The sequence below is a fragment of the Pseudonaja textilis genome, chromosome 3, assembly GCF_049901715.1.
Source record: "Pseudonaja textilis isolate UNSWEBS1 chromosome 3, rPseTex1.2, whole genome shotgun sequence".
NCBI classification, from domain to species: Eukaryota; Metazoa; Chordata; class Lepidosauria; order Squamata; family Elapidae; genus Pseudonaja; species Pseudonaja textilis.
This window is the reverse complement of record NC_141992.1, coordinates 53482488-53504620: the sequence shown is the minus strand read 5'-3', so window position 1 is coordinate 53504620 and position 22133 is coordinate 53482488. Positions and strand designations below refer to the sequence as shown.

Sequence of the window (22133 nt, the reverse complement as noted above, 5' to 3'; positions counted from 1 at the left end):
TTAAATATATGTACATTAGAAGGTAGGGAATGAAATATGTAGAATGTGGATATTTGAGCAGGGCCTCTTACACTTACACTTCATCATCACAATTGAGAGGCTTCTCCATGCGGTATCCTTGCGGTAACTTTTCATAAAGCTCTGCACATGTCATGCCACAATATGGTGTCCCTCCTAGCAAGGGGAAAGACAGATCAGACAAAATGCCATATTTACCCATTTGGGGGTATAATGCACATGTATAGCAGCCTTTAATTGCCAGAACAAAGCTGGTATCTGAATGCTACCATTTCTTCCAGAACTATCTATTTCTATATTAGTACCATCTTATCTTTGGTCTCCATCCATTGAAAAGGGCAACATTGTTGAAAATATCAAAACATCAAGCATCAAACATCCTGCTAGATATGCAGGAACTTATGTAAACTTTGTCTTCTCCCTCAAGAAAATCCTCAGATTGTTCACACTTTGTGCTTGCTTCCAAAATGTACGTTTTAAGCTGATTACAATATGAAACAAAATGAAAGAAGTTTTCTTGCCACAGAAAAAAGTCTGAGGAAGTGGAACTTATGAGAAGAACAAGCTGTACAAAGCCGTGTGGGGCCCAAGTAGGATTCAGACTATTGCAGGACAATTGGGGGAACAAAGTCCAACCTGTTCCCACTAGATAGGAACTTACCCAAGCTCACAATTTCCCACAAAAGGACCCCAAAAGACCACCTGCAACAGAAAGATAAGTTAGGATGTGGACTGTGGGCTTTTAGTACATTTAGCCTAGTAATAGAATGTGTTGGGTTTTTTTTAACGTTTATTTTGGTTTTGGTTCCTTACTTAATCTACAAAGGAAAAGAAAATATTAAAAAGTCAGTATCTTCTGTTTACGAATTGTAAGTCAGTTTACATGTCTTTCAACATTTACAAACTTGCTGGATGTCAACTCCTTCAAGTTCTAGCTAGCATAAACAATCTACCTATAATACAGTGAGTGGGAAATGCTTGGCCACAACATATCTTCCTTATTATGTCAGCTGAGAAACAGATCAAAAGATTTTGTGGAAGATTTGAGCATTGCCTACCATTTGAAACCTGAGGTGAACCCTATTCTCAAAGGATACGATACTCACACATCACTCTTAGTTGTGTATACACTGTAATTCAAGGATTCAATGGCCATCCAGCGAACCGGTAAACGTCCCTGAAACATTTTTGAAGAATCAGAAACAAGGGAAGAAGCAGAGACAACAAAGACAAAGATATGGAACACTCTTTTCTTCAAACAGGAAAAGAAGCCTGCGGAATGTGGGAGAGTATTTCTCAAGGAATATTCTAGTTACTCTAATTCCCACTTTGCAGCGATTCTCTACCAAACTCACCATTGTCTTCTTTACATAAACTTCTTCTCCTCGGGACAAACCAAAATCAGCAATCTTGGAGGTCAAGTTTTCACCAACCAGTATATTTCTGGCAGCCAGGTCTCGATGGATAAACTAGCAAAAAGGAAACAATAATAAGTCATATAGCTAGTGGCAGAGAAGGCCACCGTTTTACAGGCAATGAAAACACTCACAGGTTCTACTATGAATGGACTGGAATTCCTTAGTGCATCTCACATCTAAATTTCTCAAGGATTTTTTTTGAAAATGCAAGATCGTCTGTGATTCAAAATTCTAGTACATTCAGTTCTAATTCATACTAGGACAATACCCAGTTGCTTCTAGCTCTTAAATTTCTCAATAATTCCTTCTGAAAACTATAGAAAGTGAGCACCCACACCTCTCCTAGAAGAATGAAATATTCTAGGAAATATCAAAAAGCCAGAGTATTATACCTCCCTGGATGAGAAAAGGAGAAACATGCTCTTGGAAAGCAGCCCCCACCTTTTTAAATAGCCCCAGAAAGACTGAGCCATCCTATCTACAAGACAAAAGGCCTTCAGCTCCAGGGTGATAGGATTAGCCCTCACTCAAGATCCAAACCAGGACAAAGCCAGTAAGCCATAATAGGAATTGCTCAACACCCTTTCAGAATACAAGCCTGTTCATTTCATCATCACCCAGCAAGATTCAACCAAGCCTGGGACACAGACAAGGTTAGCTGGACCACCCGCATAGCCACCTTGGGGTCTGACAATCAATAGGATACATTTCTTGCAAAGCCCAAGAGAGGATATAAATATATCTCACTCTCCACTTCATGTGTTCAGCTGCACCAGGACCATGTGCTTAATGGTTCTGCTCCATTAAACCATCCTTCCAAGCACTCTCCATGTATCCAGGGGCTTTTTTTCCCACTTGGAATTGAACCCAGATGGACATTTCTTCTAACAAAACACTTGTACTATTCTAGTCCTGTAAAGTCATTCCCTAGGATGGTCACAGGTCTACCATTCTGTGTTTGTGAAACACAGCAGAAACAGAATCTAGACATGCAAATAACTGTTCAGTGAGTCCAGAGAGTCGGGTTGCTTGGCATACAGACCTGTTTTTCACTCAGATATTGCATGCCTTTGGCTACATCAGATGCAAACTGCAAGAGTTGCTGGGATGTGAGGGTTGAGGCTGTCCCATGCTCTCTGGCAAAGGCAGGATCTGTCTCCAGCACTCGGCTTTTGCGTAGGAAGTCTAGCAAATTCCCATAGGGTGCATATTCAATAGCGATGTATAGGTAACCTAGAAGGTTAGGCCAAAGTCTGTCAAACTGTATCATCTCAATATCTCAAACACTTGTAATATTATAATACATGTATGGTTGATCCTTTTATGAATATTTTCTAATAGGAATAGACTTTGATTGCCACCCAAAGATTGGATGATTGAGCCAATTGCTGTAACCTTCACTGCTTTTCTTGATAACCAGCTCAGATCCCAGCACACTTAAATAAAGTTTCAGCACTCCATTCCAATGAATTAGGAAGAGAACAAAACGTGGTCCAAGCACTAAATGGTGCCAAATGAAACATGATCGCTTTATGCAAAGTGGATTATCTGTGTTCAGCTGTTTGCTGGTCAATGACTGAAACTAATAAATTGAAATTGAAATTGTGTACAGATTCAAAATAAGCAGGTGGAGAAGTTTGAAGCCCTTCCAATTGTTTGCCTTTTCCCCTCCCCTCTCACCCAGAATATAAAGACAGAAAATGTTTGCAAAGTGCCACTTTTGCCAAAGTGTTGGCTAAAAGGGGTTGAAACTTCTGTACCTAAGATAGTCACTGTTTTCTTACTTTGAATATGTAAACAACATAACTAGTTTGTATAACATTTAAAAAATTATGTCATATTTAATATTTATGTTTTGATAGTACTTATATATAGTTCATCTTCCTTTATGCTGTTAGAGGAAAGAGAGAGAGAGAGAGAGAGAGAGAGAAAGAGAGAGAGAGAGAGAGATACTAATTGATGGTGTGCTGCTCCCTGGTGGTCAGTGTAATTGTGATTGTTTCGCCTTTACAGTTTTTACATTTTACATTTTATTTGATTTGTCCATTGTTTACAAGATACAGGTTATAAGAATAAATATAGCTTTGAATACATGAGATAGATACTTATAAGAAAAATAAAAAAACAATAGGACAGGGACGGTAGGCACAATTGGTGCTCTTATGCACGCCCCCTACAGACCTCTTAGGAAAGCGGTGAGGTCAATAGTAGACAGTCTAAGGTTCAAGTTTTTGGGGTTTGGGGAAGAAACCACAGAGTCAGGTAGAGTATTCCAAACATTGACCACTCTGTTGCTGAAGTCGTATTTCCTGCAGTCAAGTTTGGTGCGGTATACCTTGAGTTTGTATCTATTGTGTGCTCTTGTATTGTTATGATTGAAGCTGAAGTATTCATTTGCAGGTAGGACATTGCAATGTATGATTTTATATACTATATTTAGATCGGACCGAAGGCGGCATAGTTCTAGGTTTTCTAGGTCTAGAGTTTCAAGTCTGGTGGCATAAGGTATTCTGCAATGAGTAGAGGAGCGGAGAACTCTTCTTGTGAAATATTTCTGGACTTTTTCAGTTGTGTTAATATCAGATACATGATATGGGTTCTAGACTGATGAGCTGTATTCAAGTATAGGTCTAGAAAATGTTTTGTATGCTCTAGTTAGTAGTGTGATATTACTAACTGTGATATTACCCCTGTTGTCAGGTACAGAATTTGATAGGATGCTCCCAATTTTGGCCATTTGTTGTCTGTTTGACAGGAATGCTTCTATTCAGTTATGTAGGTGTCCAGAGATACCATAAGATTTTAGTTTTAGTAGTAGTTTGTTGTGTACCACTGAATCAAAGGCTTTACAGAAGTCTGTGTAGATTGCGTCTATTGCTTTGCCCTGATCGAGTTGTGTAGTCCATATGTTTTTGCAGTGTAAGAGTTGCAGATTACAGGATAGTTTTTTTTCTGAAACCAAATTGCTTCTGATCACTTAGAAATTTATTTATTGAAATAAAAAGTTTGGACATGAATTCTATGCATAGACATGTTTGCTCTAAAACATTTCATTGTATACATTAAAATTCATTTGCTGTTTTAATGCCATTCCCTCAGTGTAGAGAGGCAGTTTGGACAATCTGTTTTCCTTTGCTGGTCTATCAATTCTATGTGACAGAACTTGTGTGGAAGGCATTTGCTTCAGGAGACACATCCTTCTGCCTTGTCATAGCAGTTAAATATTGGACAGTGCCATTCTAGGCCAATCAGTTGATCTTCCCCAGGTAGTGTCTTGTTTGTACTGATACTGAAACAGGGTTCTGGGGAAAGAATGGTGGACTGAAGGCCTCTTTGTGAAAGCAGGGCCGAGGATCATGTGAACAAAGAGAAATCATTTTTCTTTCCTCTCCTCTTCTCTGCATGTTCTATTTTCTGTTTTTATTCTAATGGATTTTCATTCTATATTGATTTCTACCTGTTTAATTGTAATGTTTAATAAAATAACTAAAAAAGAGAGAGGAAGAGAGAAAGAAATATTAATGGCTATGTAAGAGAGCATTTTAAAAATTTATTATTTTTATCTCTTCAGCCAAAGATAGTATTATTAACCAACATGCTCTATTCTGGGAGAAAAAAAGCAGACAAATGGAAATAATGATAAGTATTGAAAATAATCTTATTTTCTTAACTTTCTCTTAGTCTAAGTCAGGGTGATTTAGAGTGACTGAGACTGTGCATGGCAGGCTCAGGAATTCTGGGAGTTGAAGTCCACAAGTCATCAAAGTCATAAAGTCACAGAGGGCCATGGTTCCCAATCCCTGATCTAAATCCAGGGATTATTTTATCTCGAGTCATTGGCACTCACCCTTGTTCTCACAGGCTCCCAGCAAGTTGATGATATTGGGATGATGCCCCAGCTTGCAAAGAACTTCAAGTTCTCCAGCAAAATCCCGGTGATCATTCTCAGAGGCGAATTCTGAAATATAGATGAGGATGCTAATTTTGTCAGACTCAATTGGGAAAGCTAGTCAGCATGGGGATTACAACAGAGGACCTTTTTTATAAATAGATGTGGTCGTAAATCTGCAAGTTTGGTGGAAAAGATTCTCAGCTCATAGCCTCTGGCATCTTCAGGTGTGAATAGTCACAACTATTCCTCCTGTCTCCGAATCAGCAGAAAATATGAGTGCATAAATTGTACTATTCTCTTGGCTCACTGCTGAACTTACTCCATAAAGATACTTGCAAGTGGTTCTTTAAGGTAGTTTAAAGTAGAATGGGGATGAAATAAAGGCTTTCAGAATATGTCCTTCAAAAACAACAAGCAATGCATCTTTGTGTCATCATTTGCAGGATGTGAAGATGAGCCCATTCCGTATCAGAATTATCAGAACTAAGCCAGGTCAACATATCTATTATCTGAGTTGGTCTAAAGCATTACATATATGTATTATCTTAAGACTAATTGCATGACATAAAAATACAAGTTATGTAATCTTTCTTTGATATATCTTTACCTAATGTACAATTAATACTTCTAGATCATAATAAGGGGAGAGGGTAACCTTATGCTTTCCCCATCCCCTTATTTATAACTATTACACACATCCTACATTGATAGGCTTTTCCAATTTTTTACAACTCTGTTCTTTTCTAGGTAAAATTAATCTAGAAGACATTCTTTCAATGACTTTTTATTTTGAGTATTTTCCACCTTCTTTTAACTATGGAGGTTGGGCTAGAACTTGAACTGCTATCAAAATAGAAAGGTTTTGGCAATATTAGTTACAATAATTCATGGGAATGAAGACTTGTTGCATCCATGTGTTGTATCCACGTCTACATTTTAAAATGCAATATATGAAATCAGCTGCGCTTGAGTGGCTTCCTAAGCTTCTCATTCTGTGAGAGCAAAGAAACAAATGTATTTCCCTACTACTGTCAGTCTTTGAGGAAGGCCAGAACAGGAAACAGATATTTCCTGAACTACTGGAACTCCATTGTTATGGGAGTAGTGTTTCTTAAATTTGACAACTTCAAGATGTGTGGATTTCAACCCCCAGCATACTAGCTGGAGAATTCTGGGAGCTGAAGTTCCCACATCTTAAAGTTGTGAAGGCTGTTGTTATATAGGGTATAATAATAGGATCTTGAAAGTCTTGCATAATAGGATCTTGAAAGTCTCTTTCTTGCCTATAGCAGAGACTTAGAAGATGGTGGCTGTTCTTAGGTAGTAGATCTGAAGGTTAAAGGCTGAAGGTTTGATCTTTCACTATCCAGCTGTCTTTCAGGAAGGCAGTAAACGCAGTTTTATTCTATAAGGTCTTTTGAAAATAATAGATAGTCCGCATTTAGGCAGAGATATTGAAGATTTTGCTTTTTAATCTTGTGTTCTGAGGGAATTTTGAGGGAATTGTTTCTTCATAGTGTTATGGTAATTGTTCTGTTTTGCTTGTTTTATCTTTACTTTTTTATCATTATTAAGTCCTTTGTGCAATAGGACTGTATTTAACAATGGTTAATAAGTAAATGAATAATTAACTAAATGATTCTCTAGTTTCTTACATAGATTTAGATTTGAGGAGAGGAATTGTTATGAAAATAGTTTCATCTATTTAACTATGTGATGCAAATATATTCTAAATATCCATTATTTTATAGCCTCAGATACCCTTTAATTTGTCCTCTGAGCAAGCACTCGTGGCTTTCTCTGTGCAAGGTGCATCTGTTATCTACTAGAGGAGAATCTTGCATTGTATAGGAAGAATTTGTATTTATGTTGTTGTTATTAACATTTCTCCCATGACCTCCAGCTAAGAGGTCAGGAATCAGAGCGGGTGGTCTAATCATTCAACCATTCTGCTAGAGAGGGAAGGCCCCAAAGGTGCTTTTTCAAGAGGCAACTGGACTTTCTGGTTTTTCTTTGAAGATGTTCGCTTCTCATCCAAGAAGCTTCTTCAGCTTAAGAAGAAATGTCTTCAAAGAAAAACCAGAAAGTCCAGTTGCCTTTTGAAGAAAGCACCTTTGGGACAACCATGACCTGGATGACTGAGAATTTCCATAGACATTTAGAGTAGGAAGGGTTATCCAATAGCCTTAATACTGTGTTCCCCTGAAAATAAGACCCTGTCTTATATTTTTTGCCACCAAAAAGGCACCAGGTCTTATTTTCAGGGGAAGTCATCGACTGACGAACCTCACTTGTGCGCATCGCCCCGGCCTCCTTTTTGCTTTCAGAGGCCTTCAGGAACTTTTTCTTCTGCAGCTGGCAAGGCTTTTTCCTTAAGGTCTCTGCATACGATAACAGAGCTCTGGATCGATCTGGAACTTTGTTATCAGCTGCAGAAGCCTTCAAGGAAAGCCATGCCAGCCTTGCTGGCTGTACAAGAAATGTGCTGGCAAGGCAGGTGTCAGTGTGTGTGAGGCCTGGCTACAACTGTCCAAAGTTAAGCAGTAGAGCAGCTCCACCCCCCTCATCCCCACCCTAGCTTAATTTTTACCCATGCCCTTTGGAGTGGGTGATATCTTAATTAGGGCTTATTTTAGGGGTAGGGCTTATATTGGGCTCATGTAAAAAAATCAAGCTAGGACTTACTTTCAGGGTAGGTCATATGTTCAGGAAAACAGGATAGTCACCTCACCTTTCAGCATCTTGATGGCAGCATTCATTCTCAGCCCATCTTTCTTGATCATGGCTCGTATGACTTGTCCAAAGTTCCCTTCCCCTATCATGTCCTCAAACTTGATGTCTTCCCACTCCAGGATGGGATAGCTGAGTGGCTCAGGCTGTGGTTTGGGCCGGCGGGTCAGGGTCAGGGTACCTGAGTTGAATTGCAGAATAGTTTCTTCTCCCTGTGAGAAGATTTGGTGAGAGAACAGTTGCAGGTAACAGTTGCAGGTAACAGTTGCAGGTAACAGTTGCAGACCAAATAGGTCAGCAGCATGGGAACTCAAGTACCAGAGTACCAAAGGATGAGGATGCTGATGGAAAGGAGTCAAGATCATTGGAGAAATGAATGGGCCATGGACAATAGCACTTACTGAGCCAGACTGGTAGGTAAAGGTGCGGCGGCGATGAAAACAATTCTTCTTGATGAGGAAAAGGGCCAGGAGAGCAAACAATATGGTCAAGCAGGTGACAGAGACAGAGCCAACGATGGCTAATATCAATTGCTGGTCCATGAGACTTGGAGGTAAATTTTTACTTTCTAGAGTAGGCACTTGGCTCAGGGCTCCTGTTGGTCAGAAATAAAATGACTGGATTTGTGGTACATACCTAGCAAATGGTACAATAAAGATAGCTTTTGGCTACTTGTGGGTAAACTATCCTGCCTCCAGGCTAAATTTGCCAAGATTGTTTGCCATTGCTTTATTGGAGAACAAATTTTCTTCTGCCAATATTCCCTCCCTTGCCATTTTTCATTGCACCATCCAACCAAATAAGGTTTTGGCCCACTCACCATCACCCAGGATTTCAGCTCTCGCGGGCTGGCTCCACTCGCCCAGCACGTAAGACTTGGCTCGCACCCGAAACTGGTAGATTGTGCTGGCATTAAGCCCTGTGATAATCTTTGTGGTATCCCTGCCGTTCTCTGTGTCTATCCATTGTGGATCACTGCTGCCTCCCAGCTGCTGCACCTCTACAATGTATTTGTTGATGCCCCCATTAGAGTATTCAGGAGCTAGCCAGGATAGCCTGATGGAGTTATCAGCGAGGGGGTTCACCAAGAGAGAGCGTGGCGATGAGGGTCCTGAGAGAGGAGGCAAATGGCACATCTGTTAGCTCTGCAATCGATCTTTTTGGTCTGGAATATATGCCCATGCTGTTCCGCAATCAACTCAGCACTTTGGACCTTCTATTAGAGATTAGCATATGGGTAGTTCTCAGCTTACAACAATCATTTAGTGCCGTTCGAAGTTACAACGGCACTGAAAAAAATGCTTATGACAGGTTTCCATACTGATGACCTTTGCAGCATCCCCAACGTCAGGCGATCAAAATTGGAGCACTTGGCAACTGGCATATAACCTTTCCAGCTGGGAAGGTTATAAATGGTGATCACATGACCCCAGGACAATTGCATTTATAACCTTCCCAGCTGGCTTCCGACAAGTCAATGGGGGAAGCCAGATTCAACTAACAACCGCCTGATTCACTTAATAACTGCAGTGATTTACTTAATAACAAAAAGGTCATAAAATGGGACAAAAATTACATTACAGTTGCCTTGCTCGGTGACGGAAATTTTGGGCACAGTTAGGGTCATATGCCAGGGACTATCTGTATGAGGAAGTTTCATTTAAGAATTTACTTTTGTGGTTGACTCTCCAATCCAGCACGATTATTTTTTTTTGCTATTTTTAAACATTACTAAAAATCTGTAGAAAAAAAAAATCTTCAGATCAGATCCAAAGATAATACAAGAGTTATCTGAAGTGTCTAAACTGGCTGAGATATGTCATTTATCCTTTTTCTTTTAAAAGCTGGAGTGCTCCTGAAAGCTCTGGGCTTTTGGCAAGGTAGTGACTTGTTTCCCAGAAATTCCTGAAATGGCCATGGAACCAGGCAACATTCCTGCATCCATCTTCTAGTCTTTGAAGGGCCAGAGCTCCTGTAAGCACATCAGGCTTTTGAAAAGTGTTTAGAAGTGTTTAAAAATATATATAATTATATCTTGTTGAAAATGAATGCAAGCTTTATATGTTCGTATTACAGACTATATACACTAGCTAACTTTTGTTCAATGATCCTATCATGGAATTGATGCAGATTCTACACAGAATTCACCTGCCAGGTCAGGCGGACATTCTAGTTGAGAGGAATTTGATCAGCAGGGTTGTCACACTGGAATACAATGAACACCTTGTGATACCCTCAGCTTCCCATAGCAAAACAGGAAATTCAAAGAAATTACTGCAAAAGATCTCTGGTTTTGAACGGCTTTAAAAAGTCCAAATTCCTTCCCGCTGCAGATTGAGATAGATGATAAATAGCTGGATAGATGGATAAACAGAAAGACAGGCAGAGATCAGTGGGAAAGAATTTGGATTTTTTTTTTAGGCCATCCATCATACAACAAACACAAAGGCTAGTCAAAGTCTGGCATATTTTAAAACCCTGTGATATAATACTTATTGTGTAAAGGATCACTTGGATTATATTGAATATCCCACTCTAGAGCCATCCTGTTCATTTTAGAAGTGACAGATTTGTTACCTTTACTGTTGATCTTGAATGGGTGGAGATCAGATGGTGGTCCCAAGCTGGTACAGTGATAGACCATTACTTCTAGGTTATAGTTCTCCTTGAACTTGAGGTTCGGAATATATGCTGACTGCACAATCATGGAAGTAATGTTTTCTTGATGAACAAGCTCTTTGGCTGCATCATAGACCCGGACAAGAAATCCTGACCCCACATTGTCAGTTTTGGGCAAATTCCAGTTGACACGTAGATTGTTGCTCCCTTCAATAATTGAGCGTTCAATTACAGGTTTGGCTGTTGGCTCTATATGAAATAAAGAAATGTATAAACCCATCAATCTGATTCCTTTCTAAATAGCACAAAGGAGCAAGAAATTCTGGATTTCTCCATCTTGAACTTCGGGTAGAATTCCCTTCTCAATGGTTTGTAATGCAGCACACAATTTTACACTTGCTATTTCTGCAATGTCAATGGTATATTGGTTGCTGTACCAAACTTCAGGAAGTCACTATCCCTACCCCAAAGATGATCAAAGATAGCACCACCCAACTGCAAGGCATTTTCTTTTCCAGCAATCAGAGAAGGTAATGCTAGCTGAGAAGAGAGATGAACAGTTCTCTTTGTATAAAGCACAAGTGCCATATAAAGGTCCCTTTCACTGAGTTTGAGGGTGACATCTCATCTCCTTTTACTCAAAATATAACATCCTGCATATACAACCAAATACAAGCAGAAATCCATTCCACACTTTAAAATGAAGAAGATAGCAGAATTGGAACAATTAGTGTCTGACTTTATTATAGTGACTTACTAAATTGCTCCTATTTCTGCTACTTTTTCTGCTATCATTCTCTTCTGAGTTGCAATTTTCTGGGCAATAATGTGGAACTGGATTGCTGTTACCTTCTTCCAGATTTTTTTTAAATTTCCAGGTTATCCTATTGATCAATCAAAATACCTGTTGTATCAATAAAGAATATTTGCAGTTCAAGGCTGAACTGAGGAGTCCTTGGTGCTCTCTGAACTTGATTGTTTTCATGCAGACATTTCATTGATGATGTTACCTAGTCTGAGTAATGAAATGTCTGCAAGGAAACAATGAAGCTCACAGAGCACCAAGGATCCCTCAAAATACCAGTTGTATCTGATCCAGTAAAGCTTTTTAAAATTAGCCAGTCTGGGTAGGTGCCAAATTGAAAATGCTAGCATGTTATAGACATGCATTAAAAGGGAGGATTAAAGCAAATTCAAAGAGCTTGGATCAACATTAAGAAAAAAAATGGTTCCAAGCCAGAACAAATATATTCTTTTTTCCCCACAACCTGCACGATTGCTCCTAAGAACACATTGTATACAAAATAAAATGCAAAATAAAGCTGACACCCATTGGTAGATTACACTTTTTCTCTTTGCTTTACCAGTATATTTCTTCTTTGCTTTATCTTTAATCTCTAATCTCATAATCTTTCTCCCTCTCCCCCACCCTAAAACTATAGATCTGAGGAACAAATGTTAAGCACTTACCTTTGCAATCTGTTGCCATGACAGCACTTGGGCCTGTGGCACCTTCACCTCCCTCTCCAGGCCGTGTCAGCTGAACCTTTACAATATAGGCCGTGACAGGTCGCAGGTTCATGAGTGTGATGTTTTGGATGTTATCAACTGCTGATCAGTATAGAAGCCATTAATTAAAGGGTTTCATATAAGGGTTCTGCTTTGTCTATTTTCTATTACAGAAAGCTCAATGGGCAGAACCCTGTAACTGGGATCGATAGCTCTCTGCTCCACCTAACAATAATCCATTTTCTGTTGTGATCTACTACAGAGACAAACATCATTAGTCTATCTAGATTCTTTGGAGTATTCCCTGAGGAATAATATATATTATTCAGTTCTTGGTTTTATTGCAAAAAATAACTTGTAATTTCATGACTGGCTGAGCAGACACCCTAGGAATCTAGAACCTGGAATGTCCTAGTTTTTTTTGTTCATGGTAGATGGCTAGAAAGAAGTATAACCAATGTAGACATTTAGTAGACATTTGTTAGCGAAGAAAAAGAGTGAGGAAGCTATTTTATGATTCTTCCAGTCCACTCCAAGAATTTAGGTGGCTGAAGAACCATCTTCAGAATTAATGCACAAAGATGCTGGGAAAACAGATTAGCAATAATATTCTCCATATTGTTTTTCTTCAGTGAAAGGAACCTGTGCTGGTTCCAAGGAAACCCAAGGATGTTTTGATGTTTAGCAACTTGCTGCTTTGAATTGACTTGAGACTACAGGTAGTCTCTTATAACCATTCAGTTAGTGACCATTTGAAGTTACAACTGCACTGAAAAAAGTGACTTGCAACTATTTTTCACACTTCTGACAGTTGCAGGATCCCCATGGTCACGTGATCCAAATTTGGGTGCTTGGCAACTGGTTCACATTTATGACAGTTTCAGTGTCCTGGGATCATGTGATCACCGTTTGCAACTTTCTGAGAGGCAAAGTCAGTGGGGAACCCAAATTCACTTAATGGCCATCTTACTAATTTAACAAACTACTGTGATTCACTTAACAACTGGCAAGAAAGGTAATAAAATGGGGCAAAATTCATGTAACTGTCTCACTTAGCGACAGATATTTTGGGCTCTAAAAGTTGAGGACTACCCGTATTTGCATGTTTGAATTCAATAATGAAACAGGATACTGAGATGCTACTCTTTATAGAAGATTCCTTTCTCCATTAGAAGTAATCTATGAAATCAAGGCCAGAAGCAATCCCCCACATAAACATAAACATGTCCATAATGTAACCTTAGGAAACTGAAAATCTTTTTAATTGGAATAAGGAGAGATAAATAACAGAATGGAAGGATTGGAAGGGATCTGAAAGTCCAGTTCCAGCCAACATATTGAGGATATGCCATAAAAACTCATTCCAGATACAACAAATTCCTTACCTTCAATAGATGACCAGCTACTTCCAATTTGAGGTTTATATAGGACTTTGATGGAGATGAGGGGTCCATCACCTGCCATAGGCCCCACAGGGGATATCACCAGTTGTTGGCTCTTCTTGGCCAGAAGTTTGGGAGGGGATAATGGCACTGGAGGCACTTAAGGAGAGAACAGTTGGAGAATTCATTACAAATGAGCATAAAAAGGGTAAGATCTCCTGCTTTGAAGGGGAAATCATTTTATCAAAAAAGATCTCAATCAGTAATTTCTCAAATCACTGTTCCCTGGATTGTACTTGGCACAATCCTTTTAACAATCCTTACCTTGATTTAAAATCCAATAATAATGTCCTTTATTTGGGAACTAATACTTTAATAAAATAGCAACCTTTTCTTAATAACCATCCTTTGCCTGAATAAGTGTTAATGGAAAAAAGCTACCGATACATAGACAACAATCAAAACAGTCAGACAAAACGTAAGAAACTCTGGAAACATTTCAGTTGTCTTTCTGCATCTCAGAAGCAGAGGATGATCACAGCTCTAACTGTGATGTGTTACTACCTGTCCTGCCTTCTCACCTTTTACAGTAACTTTGAACTTGCCACTGTCCTGTCCCCCAGTAGTAGAGACACGGCATTCCCAGAGGCCAGAGTCAGAAGAGACCACTTGTGAAACTTGAAACTCACAGGTTGTCATGTCCTTTTCCATGATGGCTTTTGTGGGCTAAGGAGAGACAATAACACCATCATATCTCACCAGAATCTGCTAACAGATCTTTGTGAAAAAAACAACCATATTGTTGAAGCTCCATGCAAACATGGGACATCCTGGAATACCAATGTAGAAAAATACTACAGTAGAAACTAGATGCACCCTAGGAAATTGATCATCTGGTCTAATTTTCATGAACTCATCTGGAATTATACAGGGCCCCCAGAATTTGCCATTTTTGCAATTCATGACACATCTGTGACCATGGGAAAGGAAGGAGGGGTGGTGGTGGAGAAAATAGAGAAGCCACCAGTCCCTGGTCAGAATTCAGAGGCAGGGAATCTTCCTGGCCTTGGTCAGTGTTTGTTGAAGTACTCAGAGAAAAGTTTAGTTAACCAGACAAAAATGCAAAGGGGATAGACTTCACATGACGGTATAGAATCAGACAGAAAGTAAAACACATAAATGGACAAATTCTTACTATTATCACTGTTCCATCGGGCTTGCGTAGTTCAATGTTATCACGTACAGGAGGTGGATTGCCTGTTGCTATGCAGGTAGCTATGATCTGGGAGCCTAGGTTAAACTCCAAGTGAGACTCCAGGTTGATGATCTGGGGTATACGGTCTTGGCAGAAAATACCATAGTAAGGTTAAATCATTACTGTGAAAACTGTTTAATATACTTTATGATGTTTATCTATTCTCTCCATTCACATCTAATAACATGAATTGGTGATGTACTCATTATGATTTAATATAATGTATGAATTTTTACTCTTATTTTGATATATTTATATGTGTGTCTGTGTGTGTGCATGTGTGCATGTGCTTGTATCTCACTAGGATTGTGGCAATGGATAAAATGCATGCATGCACAAAGAAAGAAATAAAATAACTGCCAAGCTAGATGATAGCATCTAATGAACCTTGGTTGATACAAAAAGCAGAAGATTTGCTTCTAGTTAGTACTTGGATAGGAAATATTAGAAAATTCCAGGGCTAGACTTGGAAGTTGAAAACACATCCCAGAATAAATAAATGGAAAACCATTTCCATAATATTACCAAGAAAATATCACACGTAGGTCCATGAAATCACTTAGAGGCAAACTTGATACAAAAGGGAAATTTTTTATATTCACTATCTAAACAGTGAATCCTATGTGTACTTGTGTGAGGATATCTCTTCAGGTCTCTCACCAAGATCAAAACCGTTCATTAGTTTTTCCTACTAAGAATGTATGTCTTGGTATTAATAAGCATGTCATTCTAGAAGTGGGGAAAGAGAACTGATAAGTCTTAAATGGGCAGGTAAGAGTGTACAGTTTAGAAAAGCTGTTATTTAGAAACACTGGGAGAATATAAAAAAGGCACGTTGAAGATGAAATGGGACAACTTGCTACAGGCAACTTGCTGCGGGACGACTCGCCACAGTACAATTTAACAACACAATTTAATTATTTTTAAAAATAAAAAAAATATTTTAATTTTTGACATTCACATTTCATTCTGTGCCTCCTCTTACATTCTTTCTTTAATTATTCTATTCCATAATTTCTCTGATTTTGGGGTAACTCTCTTCCTGCAGCAAGTTGGCTGTTGCAAGTTGGCCAAGGTGAGTTGGCCACAGTGAATTGTCATAGATGCTGCTGGGGATGGCTGGAGAGGGAAAAAAGGAGGAAGAAAGGAGAGGAAAATCAGAAGTCAGAGATCCCTTAGAACAGTTACAGAGAGCCCCTAGAACAGCATACAAAACATTTGCTAGACCAATACTCAAATAAAGCTCATCAGTCTGGAACCGCACTACATATCGGATATTAATACAGTCAAGAAAGTCCAGAGATATTTCATGAGAAGAGTCCTTCACTCCTCTACTCGTAACAGAATTCCTTATGCCACCAGACTTGACATTTTAGGCCTAGACAACCTATAACTACACCGCCTTCGGTCTGACCTATGTGTATACATAAAATTATCTATTGCAATGTCCTACCCATCAATGAATACTTCAGCTTCAATCACAACAATACAAGAGCATGCAATAGATACAAACTCAAGGTAAACCGCACCAAACTTCATTGCAGGAAATATGACTTCAGCAACAGAGTGGTCAGTGTTTGAAATGCACTACCTGACTCTGTGGTTTCTTCCCCAAACTCCAAAAACTTTAACCTTAGACTGTCTACTATTGACCTCACCCCTTTCCTAACAGGTCTGTAATGGGCATGCATAAGCGCACCAACGTGCCTACCATCCCTGTCCTATTGTTTCTTTTTATCTGAATCCATTTCATGTATTCATAATCATGTTTATACTTATACCTGTTATCTAATACTTGCTTGACAAATAAATAAATGAATGAATGAATGAATGAACGAATGAACGAATAAATAAATAAATAAATAGTTTGCCAAGTCTTATGACAGTTAGAGAAAGGAGAAGCCACTCTTGTGGAATCCATGAAGGCTAGGAGAAGGCTGGCGAAAATGATCCACACATAGTATAGAGTTTCCTGCTTGGGCAGGGAGTTGGACTAGAAGACCTCTAAGGTCCCTTCCAACTCTGTTATTCTGTTATTCACTCAAAGGAAAATATCCACTGACAGAAGAGTGAGGGTCTGAGATAGAGGAATAGAATCATCTCAACAGGAGAAGATGAGTGACAGCTCTGCCTTTTGAGAGAAACTGGACCCATATCTAGCTGCTTCCTGAGAGAAGCAAAACAAGCCTTTTTGGGGAAATAAAGGGCAGAGGAAGAATGAGAAGATAGAGTAAAAGTAATAAAAATCTAGGAGCTAAGCTGTAAAGCAATACAAGTCAAGAAAGTCTTAACAGTAAATCGATGGGAGTAAGAACAGGATGGGTGAAATGAACTTACAGTCTGAGTGGAGAAAGTTTGAAGGTTAAAAGTGGGTGTGTAACAGTAAAAAATCAAAAAAATAAAGGGGTTTGAAGTGAAATATGAAAACAAATAAGGTGTTCTTTTTAGTACATTAATATCTGATATATTTATATATAATTATGTACAATTACTTTTTTGCACTAAAAATCTAATCTCCTGCCTGCCTACAAGAACCTAACAGTTAAATCTGCAGTAAAGCGTATAAAACAGGGGTCTCCAAATTTGGCAATTTTAAGATTTGTGGACTTCAACTCCCAGAATTCTTCAGCTAGTCATGCTGTCTGGGGAATTCTGGGAGTTGAAGTCCACAACTTTTAAAATTGCCAAGTTTGGAGACCCCTGGTCCAAAAAGTCAAGATGGCAGCCCTGATCATGTAATCAAGCCCCACAGGTTCTTATGTGCATCGCTGTCATCCTGACTTATTTTTAATACCACTTCCTCCTTCCCCAGAAACTAAATCATTACTTCATATTGGGAAGATCTCAGATATCATTCATGTTCTTATCACTCTTGCTTTACCTGATTTTTCACAATGCTGCCCATGCCAACCAGATGAACAGATACAGCCGCTAAATCGATTGCAGGTGCCTCCGTTCTGGCAGTTACATTCGAGGGTACAGTCAGGACCGTATTTGCCAGGAGAACAAGCTGTGGGAAGAACAGAGGGATTAGGGCCTCAACAATTTTACCCATTTTAAAGACCGAGTTTATTGGTCAAAGATAACGTGACAAATTACATTTGTTTTAGTTACAGCAGTTATTAACCATTCTCCTTTCTGATATATGAGTACGTGAAATTACTTTACATATAGTTTATCCAGTTGTTTTTACAATAGATTTACAATAGGCTTCTTTCCTTCCTAAACATAATTTTTGAAAGGACACTTTTAATTTCCTACCCAGATTTTTTCCATACAATTTTCCTTGCTGCAGAACACAGTGAGAAGTGGCTTTTTCTGTTCAGTGACTGAAGTTAGGATAGAGCTGGATGAGTGGTACATATGACTTTGTTTGTAGTTGTGGCCATTTTAGCATCCCTGTTGTAATGGGACTGCATCTGGATGCTTGGTGACCAGCTTGCAATTATGTCACAGCATCCTGTGATCCTGTGATTGCCATTTGCAATCTTCACTGCAGGCTTTTGACCAGCAAAGCCAATGGGGAAGCTGGCAAGAGGCTGCAAATGACAATTCCGTGATATTGCACTTAACAATTGTGAGGGATTTGCATAACCACAGTGACCAGAACTGCTGGAACTAGTGTCACTAACTGGCACAATCATGTGATAGCTTCCTTTATGACCGTGTTGACAGAAATTCCAGTTCTAGCCACCATGGTTAAGTGAAGACTGTCTGTATACAGTATTTAAAGTATCATGCAGTTTTTCAGTTTCCATCATTCCCAGCCTAATGGTGGAGATGGGATTCTGGAAGTTGCAGTCCAAATCACTAGGATTGTATCGGGTTGCTTAACTTTGACTTACGACATTTCCCCTCAAAAGCAAACAACCATATGGGAGAGATCATTGCCGAGGAATGAGAAAATTTAGCATCAGAAATGGGTGGGCAGTCAGGATAGGGTTACTTTTGAAACATTTTTTTTCACCTCGTAGAACTTCCTGCTTACAAGCATCTTTCTTTTTCTGTCTCTGTGCTGGGGCCAAGCAGGAGAGAAACTATTTTGAAGAAACAAAAGGAGGAAGCTACTCTCTCTTGGCCATGAGCCAAATGTGGCCCAAACAGAGAAAGCAACGAAGCTGGATAAAGCTTCTGAACCATCCTATGTCCGGGATGAAACAGAAACTCTTGTAGATCTTTTCCATATCCAGATTTTCCAGGGAACATGTGATTGTTCTGCTGATGGAGACAATGAAGTCAAAAGTGTACATGCACTAAGCATAATAGCAACAGCCCTGGCTGGTCATCATTGGTTTTTGTCAGATATAATTCTTGTTTTCGTCTGATTCACTCAAGTTAGAATGAGTTTATTATCAAAATGATCTTGATAAATATTATTTTACCTGAATCTAAAACCATATAAATCCTGTTTTATCTTAACTTACTGGAAAAAAAATTCTAGTATCTGAACATTTACCTAGAAGTGGTAAAAATATTAGCTTTCTGTTAAATTTTCTACATATTATTCTCAAAGCATTTCAGATAATGGGTTCTTTATTAAGTGAGATTCTAAAATATAATAAACTGAGTGCCATTAGTCCTCGTGCTATTTAGTAATTCGATAAAACTGAAAAGTGTAAGGAACAGTCTTTGATACCTTTTGGGAATCCCCTGGATAAAAAAAGGGCCAAACCCTACTGAAAATAATACAACAAATAAATTAATACAGCAGTGATTTTACTGATTTATTTCAGAGTTTTTGTGTGGTAGTCCAGTGCTTTCCAATCAATCAATCAAACATTTAATGTCAATGCACAACATGTGTACAATGACATTGAAATGAGCCTCCTTGGTGCTGGCCCTGCAAGCCTATCATATTAAACCTACTTGTGGTGTTTATGTTGTTTTCAGAAGTCTGACAGCCCATGGATAAAAGCTATTTTTCAGCCTATTCCAGAGGTGGAATTCAGCAGGTTCTAAACAGTTCTGGAGAACCGGTAGTGGAAATTTTGAGTAGTTTGGAGAACCAGCAGATACCACCTCTGACTGGTCCCGCCCCCATCTATTATCTGCCTCGCAAGTCCCAACTGATTGGCTGGGTCTTCTTTTGTTGCCCTGCACAGGAGAATGGAGCCAGAAAGCAGGTTAATGGGGGTGGGGGGAGGGAATGGGGATTTTACAGTATCCTTCCCCTGCCATGCCCATTAAGCCACACCCAGCAAGACATGCCCACAGAACCGGTAGTAAAAAAAATTAAATCTCACCACTGGCCTATTCATTTCACTGGCTATGCTTCTATATCTTCTGCCCAATGTTAGGAGAGTAAACAAGGGCTGACCAGGGTGTGAATCATCCCTGAGGATTTTCCTCACTCTGCTGAGGCAGCAGGTCCTGGCGATTTCATCCAGTGGTGTCAGGGGACAGCCCATAATTTTTTGTGCTATGCTCATCACCCTCTATAATGCCTTTTTGTCTGCAGCTGTCAAGCCAGCATACCAGACTGTAATACAATATGTAAGGACGCTTTCTATCATAGACTTGCAAAAGGAAGTAATCAGTCATTGTTTCACCTGATATTTCCGCAAGACACTAAGGAAATGGAGTCTCTCTTGAGCCTTCCTGACCACCTGGATTGTGTTATTTTTCCAGGTGAGATCTTGGCTAAGGTGGACTTCCAGAAATTTGAAAGAGGACACAAGCGCCCCTTGATGTAGAGTGGGGCAGGTTCCTCTCTCTGCTTCCGGAAGTCTAATACCATCTCCTTTGTCTTGCTGGGGTTTAGATGCAAGTTGTTTTCTGAGCATCATGTGGATATTCTGGACTTCTTCCCTGTATGCTAATTCATCTCCTGTAATAAGACCCAGTACAGTGGTATTATCTGCAAACTTTATTATCACATTAGATGGATTAGAAGATATGCAGTCGTATGTGTACAACAAGTACAGGTAGGGACTGACCACACAGCCCTAAGGAAAGCCAGTGCTGAGCTTCAGGGAGGAGGATGTGAAAGACCCAGTTCTCACTGTTGTGGCCGGTCCGTCAAAAAGTCTTTAATCCAATCACAGGTAAGAGAAGGGAAATTCAAGTCAGACAACTTTTTGATGAGAATATCCAGCAAAATGGTGTTAAAAGCTGAGCTGTAATCTATGAAAAGCATTCTGATGTAAATCCCAGGTTTCTCTAGATCAGCAGTCACCAACTGGTGGGCCACGGCCCACTGGTAGTCCACGAGAAAATTTTGGCAGTCCACAGAGAAATGTCAACCCCAGAGTACCCCACCCCCCCAAAGCAATGAATCCAGGCTGAGCAGGAACACAAGGCTGCGCCGCCCACATGGCCTGCGGGAACCCACCCTGCCCACACACTCCTTACCTGGCAAGCTTGCCTGCTAAGTTGCTATTTTTCCTTTTTCTGACCATCAGCTGTTCTGCTGTGCAGGAAGATTTAGATTAGCTAGAAAGCAGGAAATTGTTGGATTTCTTGCTTTCTAGCTAATCTATAGTTCTTCACCTCTGCTTTTAAGAGCCTTTTAACCAGAGCTGAACCTCCCTTAGGACTGAAGGTTCTATTATGCAGTTGCAGACTCAGATAGCCGATGGCAGAAACACAGATCTCTCTCAGTGAATCTGTGATTCTGTGAGCAACTCAATCTGCCTGCTTGCTTTGCCTGATTTTGGGTAAAAGTTGCTCTTTTTAAATAAAAAATTCAATATTTACATAAATATTTATAATATTTACATACAAGCCATGCCCAGACAGTCACATAACCACTATGCCACATCCATAAATTAGGCCAGTATTACCATGCTGCTATAAATCAATTGCAAATAGGCATACCTGAGTTGCATTGTATTCCACTCCATCCAGCAGCACAGGAACAGCCATATGGGTCAGGCAGACAGAAGGATAAGCCTCTGCAGCCCTGCTCAGTAGGACACATCTCTTGGCAGTTTCGCCCAAACCGGCCTTCCCTACATGCTGCAAAAGCAAGACAATTCCTGTTGGAGAACTCCGTTCACTTCAGCAGTTGCGTAGTCCTGTTCCCATATCTCCTAGAACTAATCTCACAGTTATACCTTTGCTCACAGGCAGGGGTGGGATTGTACCAGTTCACACCTATTTGCTAGAACCAGTTGTTAACATTCTAAGCAGTTTGGAGAACCAGTTGTTAGAAGAAATTACTGGCCTAATCCTGTAAGGAAGGCAGGAAGGAAACATTCTGGTGTTGCTTACAGAAACTGCTTCTCCATTAACCCTTATTACATGCTTGGCAGGACTAGACTTCCTGTCTCAGAAACTTCTCTGGAGTTTTTTTTCCCTCCTTTGCTAGT

The 22133-nt window shown here is 39.6% G+C and overlaps 1 protein-coding gene across 2 annotated transcripts in view; it reads right to left on the bottom strand.

Moving 5' to 3' along the window:
• The window catches only part of TIE1 (tyrosine kinase with immunoglobulin like and EGF like domains 1), a 40478-nt gene that overhangs the window by 3820 nt on the left and 14525 nt on the right, over positions 1-22133 (bottom strand). Inside the window, exons 6-21 of one of the 2 annotated variants that reach the window (XM_026707232.2) lie at positions 21640-21780; positions 17705-17833; positions 14764-14909; positions 14150-14294; positions 13572-13727; positions 12148-12285; positions 10636-10926; positions 8879-9169; positions 8460-8653; positions 8060-8270; positions 5284-5394; positions 2479-2669; positions 1374-1487; positions 1125-1195; positions 680-720; positions 78-174 (exon numbers count right to left, since the gene is read on the bottom strand). In XM_026707232.2, the coding sequence (XP_026563017.1) occupies positions 78-174; positions 680-720; positions 1125-1195; positions 1374-1487; positions 2479-2669; positions 5284-5394; positions 8060-8270; positions 8460-8653; positions 8879-9169; positions 10636-10926; positions 12148-12285; positions 13572-13727; positions 14150-14294; positions 14764-14909; positions 17705-17833; positions 21640-21780 (2467 nt within the window). Of the gene's footprint in view, positions 1-77; positions 175-679; positions 721-1124; positions 1196-1373; positions 1488-2478; positions 2670-5283; positions 5395-8059; positions 8271-8459; positions 8654-8878; positions 9170-10635; positions 10927-12147; positions 12289-13571; positions 13728-14149; positions 14295-14763; positions 14910-17704; positions 17834-21639; positions 21781-22133 lie in introns of both variants that reach the window. The other variant, XM_026707231.2, reaches the window with a different exon arrangement.